This window comes from Arachis ipaensis, chromosome B07 (genome assembly GCF_000816755.2).
Source record: "Arachis ipaensis cultivar K30076 chromosome B07, Araip1.1, whole genome shotgun sequence".
Taxonomy (NCBI): Eukaryota; Viridiplantae; Streptophyta; class Magnoliopsida; order Fabales; family Fabaceae; genus Arachis; species Arachis ipaensis.
Window position 1 is genome coordinate 57,164,699 of NC_029791.2, and position 16,014 is coordinate 57,180,712.

A 16,014-nucleotide genomic window follows, 5' to 3' on the forward strand; every position below is an offset into this window, starting at 1 on the left:
CTGGGAGAGATTGAAGAAGTTGCTGGAGGCTTGCCTTCACCACAGGATTGAGGAGTTGTATCTTATGAGTTATTTTTGTCAAGTAATGCACCACCAAGACAAGCTCCTCTTAGATGCTGCAAGTGGAGAATCATTGACCAAAAATAAGACCGCTGCAGAAGCGTGGAAAGTTATATCAGACTTGGCGGACTCAACTCAGCACTCAAGGGCAAGGAGTCCACAACCGAAAGCTTTGAGTGAAGTTTCCCCCTCCGGAGATGCTATTTTGACCAAGACCCTCGGTGAAATGACAATCTTGTTGCGACAAATCACCCAAGGACAACAAATTCCTCAAGCTTTGATAAATGCTCCACCTCAACCTCCAAGGATTGAAGGACCATCAAGGATATGTGGTGTTTGTGCTTGTAACACTCATTACACCGATGAGTGCCCTCAGCTCCAAGAGGACACTACATTGGCAGTAGCCAACCCTTATCCACAAAGACCAAATTACAACCAAGGATCCTACCAACATGGAGGCAATCAAAACCAAGGGTGGAGGGATAATTCAACTCAAAGGTAGAACCAAGCTCCTCAAGCTCAACCCAACCAAAACGCTCAAGTCTACTACCATCAACAACCCCAATGTCAACCACAATACCAACACCCCTACCAACAACCCCCACAATCTCAACCTCAAGGAAAGTACCTACACCCATATAGTAGGTTTGGCCCTCCTCAAGTTAACCAAGCCCTTTCCTCCAATCAACCTCACATGAAAGACACAATTTACACTTTCATGCAAGAGCAACGAGAGTTCCATAAGAAACAAGAGGCATATATAGTTACAATAGCCGAAGCCCTTTCTCGTTTAACTCTCCCTCCTCAAATCGCACAACACCCAACAAGCTTCAACCTCGAGTAGTTTACCATCCCAACCTCAACCCAACCCTAAGGGTAGCATGAATGTCATTACCCTTAGGAGCGGCACTAAACTGGATAAGAATGTTGCTATGCCTACAAAGTTGAGTGAGGAGACAAACAACGAAGAAGTAGGAGATGAAGTGGAGGTGAGGAGGGATAAAAATGAAAGTGTTGACAAAAGCGAGGAAGAACCATCCAAGGTGAAAGAGCCCAAGAGAAAGACTTTTCTTGGAGAGCCCTTGCTCATTCCATTCCCAACTTTAGCCAAGAAGAACAAGAAACAAGAAGAGCTTGACCCCGCTATGGTGGAAGTTTTTAAGAAGGTTGAAGTCACCGTCCCCCTCTTCCAAGCCATTCAACAAGTACCCAAATATGCCAAGTTCCTTAAAGATGTTTACACTCACAAAGACAAACTTGGCAACCTTAACAAAATGCCGGTAGATGATTCTATCTCTTCTTTACTTCCTGAAAAATGTAATGATCCCGGCCCATGTTTGGTCACTTGCTTGATTGGTGGGATGAAATTCATGGACTATATGTGTGATCTGGGGGCGTCCGTAAGCATTATGCCACTCCCCATCTATGAAAGATTGAATTTGTCACCCCTAAAGAGGTCCGGGGCGAGGTTTGTGCTAGCCTATAAAAGTATTGTGTCAGTTGTGGGGATTGCAGAGAATGTGCTAGTTAATATTCAAGGATTGTTCTTTTTAGTTGATTTTCAAATTTCGGAGACCCCTCCCATTGACTCTAACAAGCCATCATCCATACTCCTTGGAAGGCCATTCTTAAAGACGGCCCGATTCAAGCTAGATGCACATTCGGGAGTCTATTCTTTCGAGTTGGATGGCAAGTTAGTCCAGTTCACTTTGGAGGAGTCCAACAAGCCCGTTCTTGAAGCTTATTCTATTTTTGGGTGTGACATCATTGAAGATCAAGTGATTGAGGATGGCAAGGAGCAAGAAGAAGAGGATGTTGCCAAGAAGTCAAATTCAAAGGATCACACTCAACCCAAGAATGCCAAGGAGTTGGAGATTTTCCTCCTTGGTGAAGTTTCCAAGTGACAAATGAAGCCATGCAAGTCCAACTTATGATTCTAAACCAAAGTGCTCGGTGGGAGACACCCCATGATGAGCGGATAATTTATACGCTTTTTGACATTATTTTTAGTATGTTTTCAGTATATTTTAGTTAGTTTTTATTATATTTTTATTAGTTTTTAAATAAAAAACACATTTCTGGACTTTACTTTGAGTTTTTGTGTTTTTCTGTGATTTCAGGTGTTTTTTGGCTGAAATTGAGGGACCTGAGCAAAAATCTGATTCAGAGGCTGAAAAAGGACTGCAGATGCTGTTGGATTCTGACCTCCCTGCATTCGAAGTGGATTTTCTAGAGCTACCAAAGCCCAATTGGTACACTCTCAATTGAGTTGGAAAGTAGACATCCTGGGCTTTCCAGCAATATATAATAGTCCATACTTTGCCCAAGATTTGATGGCCTAAACTGGCGTTCCAAGTGAGCATAGAAATTATGGCGTCAAAACGCCAGAACTGGCATAAAAGCTGGAGTTAAACGCCCAAACTGGCACAAAAGCTGGCGTTTAACTCCAAGAAATGTCTCTACATGTGAAAGCTTCAATGCTCAGCCCAAGCACACACCAAGTGGGCCCCAGAAGTGGATTTCTACACTAACTATTCTAGCTTACTCATTTTCTGTAACCCTAGATCACTAGTTTATTATAAAAACTACTTTTAGTGATTCATTTGGTACCGCATGACATTTTACACGTTTCATATTGTATTCTCTATGGCATGAGTCTCTAAACCCCATGGTTGGGGGTGAGGAGCTCTGCTGTGTTTTGATGAATTAATGCAATTACTATTGTTTTCCATTCAATCACGCTTGTTTCTATTCTAAGATATTCACTCGCACTTCAACTTGATGAATGTGATGATCCGTGACACTCATCACCATTCTCAACCTATGAACGCATGCCTGACAACCACCTCCATTCTACCTTAGATTGAGTGCTTATCTCTTAGCCTTCTGATTCAGATCAGAGTCTTCGTGGTATAAGCTAGAATTATTGGCAGTCATTCTTGAGATCTGGAAGGTCTAAACCTTGTCTGTGGTATTCCGAGTAGGATCTGGGAAGGGATGACTATGACGAGCTTCAAACTCACAAGTGCCGGGCGTAGTGACAGATGCAAAAGGATCAATGGATCCTATTCCAGCATGAATGAGAACTGACAGATGATTAGCCGTGTGGTGACAGCGCATTTGGACCATTTTCACTGAGAGGACGGATGGTAGCCATTGACAATGGTGATCCACCAACATACAGCTCGCCATGGAAGGAGCCTTGCGTGCGTAAAGAAGAAGACAGTAGGAAAGCAGAGATTCAGAAGATAGAGCATCTCCAAAACCTCAACCTATTCTCCATTACTGCATAACAAGTATTTATTTCATGTTCTTTTACTTTTTACAATTAAATCTGAGAATTATTGATATCCTGACTAAGAGTTACAAGATAACCATAGCTTGCTTCAAGCCGACAATCTCCGTGGGATCGACCCTTACTCACGTAAGGTATTACTTGGACGACCCAGTGCACTTGCTGGTTAGTTGTGCGGAATTGCAAAAGTGTGATTGTGATTTTGTGCACCAAGTTTTTAGTGCCGTTGCCGGGGATTGTTCGAGTTTGGACAACTGACGGTTTATTTTGTTGCTTAGATTAGGAATAATTTATTTTTGTTGGTTTAGAGTCACTAAATTTGAGTCTTTTTATCTGAGTTTAGTTTCGTATTTTAAGTTTGGTGTCAATTGCATGCTTTTATTTTCATTCAATTTTTTGAATTTGCATGTTCTTAGTTCTTTCTTGATCTTTAAAAATTCTAAGTTTGGTGTCTTCTTTGTGTTTTCCTTTAAATTTTCAAAAATTTGCGTTTGATGTTCTAAAAATTTTAAGTTTGGTGTCCCTTGTGCTTTTATTTACTTAAAAATTTTTCAAAAATTTGTTCTTGGTGTTCATCTTAATCTTCAAAGTGTTCTTGGTGTTCATCTTGACATTCAAACTTTTCTTGTTTGTTCTCTTTGCTTTGATCTAAAATTTCTAAGTTTAGTGTCATTTTGTTGTTTTTCTCTTTCCTCATTAAAATTCAAAAATCAAAAAAATATCTTTTCCTTAATTTACTCATAAATTTTGAAATTTTGCATTAAATTAGTCAAAGATTTTCAAAATCATATCTTTTTTTTAGTCAAGTCAAAATTCTAATTTCAAAAAATTGATCTTTTCAAATCTTTTTCAAAAATCAAATCTTTTTAATTTCTTCAATCATATCTTTTCAATCATATCCTTTTTTTTTATAAATTGCAATCATATCTTCTCAATCATATCTTTTTCAAAATAATTTTCAATCATATCTTTTTGATTGCTAATTTCAAAATATTTTTCAAAAAAAAAATTACCTAACTACTTTTTCTCTTTCATATTTCAAAATTAACTAAGCATTCTTTTTCCAAAATTTTTTTAATTAATTAATTAGTTTAGTTTTCAATTTGCTTTTATTTCATTTTCTTCTAATTTTCGAAAGTTTTATTTTATCTTCCATTTATTTTATTTTATTTTTCAGTCACTTTTAATTAAATAAAATAAAAAAAATTAAAAATATAATTTAATTGCAATCCACATCATCTCCCTTTCTCCATCATGAACCTAAGTGGAAATGAGCAGTCCAGAAGGACTCTGGGGTCATATGCTAATCCCATTACAGCTGCATATGGGAGTAGCATCTGTATACCTCCCATCAAAGCAAGCAGTTTTGAGCTAAATCCTCAGCTCATCATTATGGTGCAGCAAAATTGCCAGTATTCCGATCTTCCACAGGAAGAACCTACTGAGTTTCTGGTACAGTTCTTACAAATTGCTGACACAGTACGTGATAAAGAAGTAGATCAGGATGTCTACAGATTATTACTGTTTCCATTCGCTGTAAAAGATCAAGATAAGAGGTGGTTAAATAACCAACCCACAGCAAGCATAAAAACATGGAGACAGTTATCAGACAAATTCCTGAATCAGTTTTACCCTCCAAAAAAGATGACACAGCTAAGGCTGGACATCCAAGGCTTTAAACAAGAGGATCATGAATCCCTTTATAATGCCTGGGAAAGGTACAGAGGGATGCTAAGAAAATGCCCCTCTGAAATGTTTTCAAAGTGGGTACAGTTAGACATCTTCTACTATGGGCTTACAGAAAGAACTCAAATGTCTTTAGACTACTCAGCTGGTGGATCTATACACATGAGAAAGACGATTGAAGAGGCTTAAGAACTCATAGATACGGTTGCTAGAAATCAACATCTGTACTCAAGCAGTGATTCCTCCATAAAAGAAGAGGCTATGGCAGTAACTACTGATCCTAATCCTCAAGAACAGATTGTTGAACTTAATCAGCAATTACTCCTTATGACAAAACAATTAACAGAATTTAAAGAGATGCTCCAAGACACTAAAATTGCTAACAAGAATATGGAAGCACAATTGAATCAGACAAGACAGCAGCTATCTAAACAGATAATAGAAGAATGCCAAGCTGTCCAACTAAGGAGCGGGAAGACATTGAATAATTCAGCTCAAAGTAGCAAAAAGACAAGAAAGGAATAACTGACAGAGGATGGCCAAACCACTGCCCAACATCCCTCTGAGGACAGCAAGAGCCCAGAGAGGAATAATTCTGGCGTTCAAACGCCAGAAAAGGGTGAAAGATTGGCGTCAAACGTCCAGTGGATGCCCACTTCTGGCGTTCAAATGTCAGAAAAGGGAGAAAAGTTGGCATTGAACGCCCATTCCTTGCCCATTTCTGGCGTTCAAACGCCAGAAAAGGGTGGGAAGCTGGCGTTAAACGCCCATCCAGCACCCAATCCTGGCGTTCAAATACTAATAAGGGATCAGACACCTGCAAGTGCTGATAGTAACCCCTCTAAGAAGGATTCTCCAACCACCTCTGTAGGGAATAAACCTGTAGCAACTAAGGTTGAAGAATATAAAGCCAAGATACCTTATCCTCAGAAACTCCGCCAAGCGGAACAGGATAAACAATTTTCCCACTTTGCAGACTATCTCAGGACTCTTGAGATAAAGATCCCGTTTGCAGAGGCACTTGAGCAAATACCCTCTTATGCTAAGTTCATGAAAGAGATCTTAAGTCATAAGAAGGATTAGAGAGAAACTGAAAAGGTGTTTCTCACTAAAGAATGCAGTGCAGTCATTCTGAAAAGCTTACCAGAGAAGCTTAAAGATCCAGAAAGCTTTATTATACCATGCACATTAGAGGGTGCTTGCACCAAGACAACTCTATGTGACCTTGGAGCAAGTATCAACCTAATACCTGCATCCACTATCAGAAAGCTTGGCTTGATTGAAGAAGTCAAACCAACCCGGATATGTCTTCAACTTGCTGATGGATCCATTAAATATCCATCAGGCATAATTGAGGACATGATTGTCAAGGTTGGGCCATTTGCCTTTCCCACTGACTTTATAGTGCTGAAAATGGAAGAGCACAAGAGTGCAACTCTCATTCTAGGAAGACCTTTCCTATCAACTGGACGAACTCTTATTGATGTACAAAAAGGGGAAGTGACCTGAGAGTCAATGAGGATGAGTTCAAGTTAAATGCTGTCAAAGTTATGCAGCATCCAGACACATCAAATGACTGCATGAGCGCTGATATTATCGACTCTTTGGTGGAAGAGATCAATATGACTGAGAGTCTCGAATCAGAGCTAGAGGAAATCTTTAAAGATGTTCAACCTGATCTAGAGGAACCAGAGGAAATAAAAGAACCTCTAAAATTTCCTCAGGAAGAGGATAAGCCTCTTGTTTCGAGGGTTACCTGAAACTGTAGGTCGATCTCGGATGAGATCTTCTGTACTGGTCCGAGATGACGTGTCCGGCTGGTGGGTGGCGGCCAGAGCGGTCGTGTCCGACTTGTTGGACTGGATGCGCTGCTGATCCTTCATCATCGGAGGGTGGTGGTACCTGCAAGGGACTCCGATGCTTAAGTTAGCAAGGGTATTGAGCAGGTTTTTAGTAGAATCAGAGTATGAGTTATACCTGGGTGCTCCAATGTATTTATAATGGTGTGGAGTGACCTTTTTAGATAAGATAAGTTTGTTATCTTATCTTATCTTATCTTTATCTTAGAGTGAGGTCATCTTATCTCCAAGGGAATCGCCCTTATCTCTGTAGGCTTGGGCCGCCTTTGGATTTGGGTCGTGTTCCTCTATCTGGGCCCTTTACTTGGTTTTCTGGCAATTTGGCCGATCTCTTTGGAAAGAAGTCGGATAGTCTGACCTAAAGAGGTCAGTCGCTTTGTTACTGAACATCCCGGGTCGGGTAGCTCGACCCAGGGTGTGAACAGTACCGCTGCTCGAGCTCGGTCTTTTTCTTTTTTGAGATCGAGCCTTAGTCTTAGGACTTCGATCCTTCTTAGGTGAAGCCGAACTCGAGCATTTGTCGACTTCTTTCTTTGTAGAATCTTTCTTTTTGAATATGGAATGTTTTTCTCCTCAAAGTGAGCCCTTTTGTATTAGCGCTCTGTTCTTGGGAACGGGCGAGTGTTTTAATACCTTTATTAATTGCTTTTTAATGCTCCGTTTCCCTTAGCTCTTTATTTTGAATTTTACATACAAAAAACGGTTTCTTTTCTTCGCCTTTCTTTTTAGCTTCCTCCTTTATTCTCTCGCCTTCTTTCTTTGCCCAAATTTTTGCATTGCAACGTCATTTGGCGATCTCTGGTTATTTTCTTTGAAAGGCGATTCTGTCTCTCCGTCTTCAATCTCTTTCGAAGCTTCCTCCTTGGTCCAGGTTTGGTTTTTCTTTATCTTGCCGTTCCTTTTCTTTCTTTTGTTTTGCCTTCGGTTCTTGGTAAAGTTTTGGTTTTGCTTGAATGCATGTTTGGAAAGCTTGAATCTTTTTGCATTTTCGTGCTTGCTTGTCACTGTACTATATGTTTTTCTGATTTTTTATGAACATGTTTTACTTTGCCCAGAAGGTTGCTCCTTTTGATGACTTTCGCTATGTTGATGATTTCATTAATGATCCTTTGTAGAAAGTAACGATTTTTTCTAGTGGCTTGTTTGTTTGGGGTGTTTATTTTCTGAAAAAGGCGATGTCTTTGATGACTTCTTGTTGATACTTTCGTTGCTTGGTAGTTTCATCTGCGACTGTGAATTTTGGGAGGTAGTTATTTTGATGACTTTATTTGATTTGTAGCTCGTGGCTTTCTTCTCAGGGTGTTATCTTCCTGTTTAAGATGTGTAGAGGTGTAGACTTGTAGGTTTCCCTGAGTCCTTGTTGCATAAGTTGCCTCCAAAGGATGCGCCTAGACTTTTAGTGTGGGTCCTGGGGTTTCCTTTTGTTGCTTTGTATTGCTCTGGTGTCATGCTTGTCCGGACTGTTCTGATATGGTTTTTTGACTTTATTCGAGATGTTTTGGGTTAGTAATCTATTTTCTTCTTTTCTTGCTGTAGGACTAGTTGACCTCATGTCTTCTCGCAAGAACATTGTTGAGACATCTTCCCAAGTCCCTTAGGGCATGGCTGATTGGGTGGATTCGATGGTTCTTTTGTGCGTTTCTTTGGTTGATTCCGAGTTTTATCCACAGCTTAGGCAGTTTCATAGGGTTTGTAGTAGTGGTAGTGAGGAAAAGAATTATGAGCTTGTACCCCCCACTCCTGAAGAGAGAGTTTGTTTCTCTACTTGAGTTGCTGGAGACAGTCCTTTTTTCTATGCATATGATTACTTTTTTGGCCAAATGAATATCACCATTCCTTTTACTCCTTTTGAGACCAACCTGTTGTGGTCTTGTAATGTAGCTCCATCCCAAATTCACCCCAATTCTTGGGGTTTTATAAAGATCTTTCAATTGCTGTGTCGCGAGTTTGACGTCCCTGCTTCGCAATCCCTTTTCTTTTATTTGTTTGTCTTGACAAAACCTGGGGTAGTGAAGAAAAAGGCTTCCTGGGTTTCTTTCCGAGCTTCACAAGGGAAAAAAGTTTTTTCTATGTATGACGAGTCGTTTCATGATTTTAAGAACTATTTCTTCAAGGTCCGAGCTATTGAAGGAGCTCATCCCTTTTTTCTGGATGAGAATGATGAGCCCGCTTTTCCTTTAGAGTGGAAAAAGAACGTTGTTGTGTCGAGGTATTCCTGGGAGATGTTGGACGAGGTCGAGCAGGCCTTTGTGACTGTGTTGGAGGATAATTGGGGGGAGCCTCCCTATCTTGATACCAAGAAATTCTTAGAGGACCCCTCACTCCTTCGAAATGAGCTGGGTAGTGTTCAATTTTGGCCTTTCTTGTTTTGTTGAGTATATTTCTTTACGAGCTCTTTTTTTTTTATTTGTAACTTGGTTTCCTGCTGTGATGTTTTGTTTGCAGAGATGATTAAGAACAAGGAATCTATGAAGGCCTTTAAGAGGGCAAGAAAGGCTACTGCAGCTCAAAATGTCTCAGCTAAGGCGGCCGGTGAGGGATCATCTCAGGTTCAGTCAAAGCCGGCCATACCAACCTCGCCGGGGGTGAGGAAGGTAATCCCTACTCCCCGGGTTCGTTTGGCTGATCCTCCTCAAGTTTCTATTGCTACTTTTGGTGCTTGATGAGCGGATATTTTATACGCTTTTTGGGGATAATTTCATATAGTTTAGAGTATGTTTTAGTTAGTTTTTAGTCTATTCCTAGTAGTTTTTAGGAAAAATTCATATTTCTGGACTTTACTATGAGTTGTGTGTTTTTCTGTAATTTCAGATATTTTTCTGGCTGAAATTGAAGGAGCTGAGCAAAATTCTGATTTAGGCTGAAAAAGGACTGCTGATGCTGTTGGATTCTGAATTCACGATTCGTGCACCAAGTTTTTGGCGCCGTTGCAGGGGATTGTTCGTGTTTGAACAACTGACGGATTATTTCGTTGCTTAGATTAGGAAAAAAATCTTTCTTTTTGGTTTAGAGTCTTTTATTATTTATTCCTTGTTAAAACACTTTAAATTGATAACTCAGTTAGTTAGAACGTGGTGTTCATGTTCATGGTAATTGGCTATCATAATTTTTTAAAAACCTTTTTCAAAAATAATTTTTCTGTTAAATCCTGTGCCAAACTTTATTGGGGACTTTAGCAAAGCTGAGTCACAATCTGAAAGATTCACCCAATTATGTGTCTGTGGCATTTATGTATCCGGTGGTAATACTCGAAAACAAAGTGCTTAGGGCCACGGCCAAGACTCATAAAGAAGCTGTGTTCAAGAATCATCACACTGAACTAAGAGAATCAATAACACTATCTGAATTCTGAGTTCCTATAGATGCCAATCACTCTGAGCTTCAATGGATAAAGTGAGATGCGAAAACTGTTCAGAAGCAAAAAGCTACTAGTCCCGCTCATCTAATTAGAATCTGAGCTTCAATCAAAAACTCTGAGATATTATTGCTTCTCAACCTATTAGTCTTCTATTTTATTAGTCTAGTTGCTTGAGGACAAGCAACAGTTTAAGTTTGGTGTTGTGATGAGCGGATATTTTATACGCTTTTTGGGGATAATTTCATATAGTTTAGAGTATGTTTTAGTTAGTTTTTAGTCTATTCCTAGTAGTTTTTAGGAAAAATTCATATTTCTGGACTTTACTATGAGTTGTGTGTTTTTCTGTAATTTCAGGTATTTTTCTGGCTGAAATTGAAGGAGCTGAGCAAAATTCTGATTTAGGCTGAAAAAGGACTGCTGATGCTGTTGGATTCTGACCTCCCTGCACTCAAAGTGGATTTTCTGGAGCTACAGAACTCGACATGGTATGCTTCCAATTGCGTTGGAAAGTAGACATCCAGGGCTTTCCAGCAATATATAATAGTCCATACTTTGCACAAGGATAGACGACGTAAACTGGCGTTCAACGCCAGTTCTCTGCCCAATTCTGGCGTCCAGCGCCAGAAAAGGATCAAAAACTGGAGTTGAACGCCCAAACTGGCATAAAAACTGGCATTCAACTCCACAAATGGCCTCTGCACGTGAATTGCTTAAAGTCTCAGCCCCAGCACACACCAAGTGGGCCCCAGCACACCAAGTGGGCCCCAGAAGTGGATCTCTGCATCATCCATCATAGTCCACTCATATTTTGTAACCCTAGGCTACTAGTTTAGTATTTTAACAACTTTTAGAGACTTATTCTGTATCTCATGACATTTTCAGATCTAAACTTTGTATTCTCTGACGGCATGAGTCTCTAAACCCCATTGTTGGGGGTGAGGAGCTCTGCTGTGTCTCGATGAATTAATGCAAGTATTTCTGTTTTCCATTCAAAAATGCTTGTTCCTATCTAAGATGTTCATTCGCGCTTAACCGTGATGAAGGTGATGATCTGTGACATTCATCACCTTCCTCAAATTATGAACGTGTGCCTGACAACCACCTCCGTTCTATATACGATTGAATGAGTATCTCTTAGATTCCTTAATCAGAATCTCCGTGGTATAAGCTAGAACTGATGGCGGCATTCATGAGAATCCGGAAAGTCTAAACCTTGTCTGTGGTATTCCGAGTAGGATTCAAGGATTGAATGACTGTGACGAGCTTCAAACTCCTGAAGGCTGGGCGTTAGTGACAGATGCAAAAGGATAGTAAATCCTATTCCAACTGGATCGAGAACCAACCGGTGATTAGCCGTGCTGTGACAGAGCGCGTGAGCGTAGTTTTCACTGGAAGGATGGAAGGTAGCCATTGACAACGGTGATCCACCAACACACAGCTTGCCATAGGGGGACGTGCGTGCATGAATCAGAAGACAGAGGAAAACAGAGATTCAGAAGACAAAGCATCTCCAAAACTCCAACATATTCTCCATTACTGCACAACAAGTAACCTTTAATTTATGCTCTACTGGTTATTCACAATTCAATTGATAAACATAATTGACTTCCTGACTAAGATTTACAAGATAACCATAGATTGCTTCAAACCAACAATCTCCGTGGGATTCGACCCTTACTCACGTAAGGTATTACTTGGACGACCCAGTGCACTTGCTGGTTAGTGGTACGCGTTGTGAAAAGTGTAATTCACGATTCGTGCACCAGTGCTCCTCCAAACAAAAAACAAAGAACAACTGAGCCTTTCAACCTTGATGCCCCTGACTTTGATGCGGTTGAGTTCGTCGATCAGCAGATTGGTCCCTACGGTACCAATCCTACCGACGATGTTTCTCTCCTTCGCCACTTGGATTTTATTACTCGGAGTAGCGTCAAGATGGTGCATATGGGAGCTGCCTTGTACCGAACTGCCCAAGACCTCCCTCTTCATGCTACCAAAGCTTTTATGGAAGAGGCTAAGCAAGAGTTTGATCATATGAAGGGTTTAAAGGAGGAGCTCCAAGTGAAAGTGACCAAACTGGAGAAGGAGTTGGAGATCAAAAAGGCTAGTTCTGTTGCCTTGGCGGCTTCTGTTAGGTTGGCTGAGGATACCGTCTTGAGGCACAAGGATAGCTATGTTACGGCCTATAGGGAAGTGATGCGTCTCAGGGAGGAGTTGGAGTCTGCCTGGGTTGATTATGCTGAGCTCCAGGGTCACCTCGTAGGCAGCGTAAATGCTACTTATGAGAACCTGAAGGAGTAAGTTCGAGTTCTTGCTCCCGAGGTCGACCTTACTCTCTTCAGTCTGAACAATGTTGTAAAGGATGGCAAGATTGTCCCTGACGACCCTGACGACGACGATGTTGAACCTCCCCCTATGCTTGCTGCCAAAGCCTCCGAAGTGCCGACTTCTTCTGCTCCTTCAGCTGAGGTTGATCATCCCATGTCAGATCCTGACTGTCAAATATTGAATCGGGATGATGGGACTGTGGATGCTGTGCCTATTCAGACTCGCCCTCATTCACCTCGTGCTGCCGAGAAGCCTTCGGATCTTCCCTGATTGTGTGAATGCTTTGTGTAGATAGCCCGTCTTGTGGGCTTTTTTAAACTCTTTATTTTGTAAATAATGTTTGCTGACTGTTGACACTCTTTTAGTTGCTTGTTTAGCAACTTTATTTTGAAAAACAAAGTAGTTTCCAAGCTCTTGGGGCTGATTTTGGTGGCCTCTGAAGCTTGTTATTATTATAACTTTATGCTTTTATATTATGTCTGTCTGCACTCGACTTGGCACCTTTCTAGGTTTTGTGAATGCTGGAACCTTTTGTTGTCCGACTTCTTTGGATAGGCTTGATTCCTTCACCTTGTATAACACTTAAGGTCTTTTGGGAGGCCGGTTTCGTTGTGTGGGTTTCATCCGAGCTGTTGTTAGTGATCCTCTTTGGACTTTGTTTAGATCTTTTTCAGGGATTACTTTTATGATCTCCTGTTTTGGGCCGACTTCGTCATGTCGGGCTCTTTTAAGTTGTTTTGTAATCCTCTTTCTTGGACTTTGTTCAGGCCTCTTTCAGGGATTATCTTTATAACTTTTGTGTTTTTCGGGCCGACTTCGTCATGTCGGGCCCTTCTAAGTTATTTTTGTAATCCTCTTTCTGGGACCTTGTTTAGGTCTCTTTCAGGGATTACCTTTACAACTTTCGTGTTTTTGGGCCGACTTTGTCATGTCAGGTCCTTCTAAGTTATTTTTGTAATCCTCTTTCTTGGACCTTGTTTAGGTCTCTTTCAGGGATTACCCTTATAACTTTCGTGTTTTGGGGCCGACTTTGTCATGTCGGGCCCTTCTAAGTTATTTTTGTAATTCTCTTTCTTGGACCTTGTGTAGGTCTTTTTCAGGGATTACTTCTATAACTTTATGTTTTGGGCCGACTTCGTCATGTCGAGCCCTTCTAAGTTATAGTAATCCTCTTTTATAGGGTTGGCCAGACCTCTTTCTAGGGTTTACTTATAACTTTGGTCGACTTGGTCCGACTTCTTAGTGTCGGCCAGTCTTTAAGTTATTATTTAGCAATCCATCTTATCAAGACCTCGTCAGGTCCTTACTCCGGATCACTTTATATAACTTCTTGCATTATTCTGTTTTCATCTTTGCTGATTTGTAGAAGGTGGGTTCAATCCTTGTTTAGTCGACCTTTAGATGAATTTGGTTTTCATCTCTGTTGGTCTTTATCGTGATCGTGCAGTGAATTTATTTTTCACTTTCTGCCGATCTGTTGCTTTATAATCAGGTGATGAATGTTTCAGATTAATGCGTCTTGAAAATTTTGTAGAACATATAATATATTTTATTTAAAAGAAAATGCAAATATGTACATGCGGAGTTTTTATCCTTTTAAGTCGGATAATTCGTGGATCTCAACTTGGTGCCTTATTAAAAAACCTTTTCAGGAAAAAGAGTGCATCCTATGCTGAGATCTTTTACCATCCTAGCTATAGTACCTTCTTAGGTTGCAGGCGTGCCACGATCTGGGAAGCTCTCGCCCCTCGAGTTCGGACAGTCTGTAGTAGCCCTTCCCAAGTACTTCTATGACTCGGTAGGGTCCTTTCCAATTTGCTGCCAACTTTCCATCTCTAGGTCGAGTTATTCCAATATCATTTCAGATTAGGATGAGATCATTCTCAGCGAAACCTCGTGGCACTACCTTTTGATTATATCTGGAAGCCATTCGATGTTTTAGTGCTTCTTCCCTGATCCGAGCTCTCTCTTGGATTTCAGGAAGTAGGTCGAGCTCTTCCCTTTGGAGTTGGGAGTTGGCCTCTTCATTGTAATGGACCACTCTAGGTGACCCTTCTTCGATCTCTACTGGGATCATTGCCTCTATTCCGTAAGCTAACCGGAAGGGTGATTCCTTTGTGGTAGAATGTGGCATTGTTCGATATGCCCATAGGACTTGTGGGAGCTCTTCAGCCCAGGCTCCCTTTGCATCCTGTAATCTTCGTTTTAGCCCAGCCAATACCACTTTGTTGGTGGCTTTAGCTTGTCCGTTGGCTTGAGAATATTCTACGGAAGTAAATTGGTATTTTATATTCAAGTCGGCCACTAACTTTCTGAAGCCTGCATCTGTGAATTGGGTGCCATTATCTGTGGTGATAGAGTATGGGACCCCGAACCTTGTGATAATGTTTCTATATAGGAATTTTCGACTTCTTTGAGCAGTGGCATTAGCTAGGGGTTCCGCCTCGATCCACTTTGTAAAGTAGTCTACCCCTACTATGAGGAATTTAACTTTTCCCGATCCTTGAGGGAAGGGTCCGAGAAGGTCGAGTCTCCATTTTGCAAATGGCCATGGTGAGGTCACGCTGATGAGTTCTTCTGGCAGGGCAATGTGAAAGTTGGCATGTTTCTGGCATGGTAGACATGTCTTTACAAACTCTGTGGCCTCCTTTTGTAGAGTTGGCCAATAAAATCCTGCCCGGAGTACTTTTTTGGTAAGTGCTTGTGCTCCGAGATGGTTGCCACAAATGCCACTGTGTATTTCTTCTAAAACTTCCTTTGTATTGGAAGTCGGCACACATTTTAACAATGGTATTGAAATCCCTCTTTTGTATAGAGTATTATTTATGATAGTGTAGTGTTGTGCCTCCCGCTTTAACCTCTTTGCCTCCTTTTCATCTGTGGGGAGTGTTTCTGTTTTGAGGTAGTTAATTATGGGGGTCATCCATCCTTGATCCTGACCTGTTATGACTAGGACTTTTTCTTCTTCCGAGATGGACGGACTCTGCAGTATTTCTTGGATGAGGCTCCTATTGTTGCCCCCTGGTTTGGTGCTGGCTAGCTTTGAGAGTGCGTCAGCTCGAGCATTCTGTTCTCGGGTATGTGGTGGATCTCATATTCCCGGAGTTGTCTAAGCTGTTCCCTGGTTTTACCCAGGTACTTTTTCATAGTGGGATCCTTAGCTTGGTAGCTCTCCGTTATTTGTGAAGTGACCACCTGTGAGTCGCTGAAGATAATGAGCCTTTGAGCTCCGACCTCTTTAGCCAGTGGTGCACGAAATTATGATGTCCAGGCTCGAACAATCCCTGGTAATGGCTCCAAAGCTTGGTGCTTTGATCTTAATTCATAATTGTCACAACTTCGAATAATTTCCAACGCAATTGGAAGCGCGCCATTTCAAGTTCTGTAGCTCCAGAAAATCTACTTTGAGTGCAGGGAGGTCAGAATCC

The 16,014-nt window shown here is 41.0% G+C and overlaps 1 protein-coding gene across 1 annotated transcript in view; it reads left to right on the plus strand.

The window, feature by feature from the left end:
• LOC107607328 overlaps window positions 942-16,014 on the plus strand; it is a 30,256-nt gene continuing 15,183 nt past the window's right edge. The window contains exon 1 of the mRNA XM_016309296.1: window positions 942-1,885. Within this exon, the coding sequence (XP_016164782.1) occupies window positions 942-1,885 (944 nt within the window). The remainder of the gene's footprint in view (window positions 1,886-16,014) is intronic.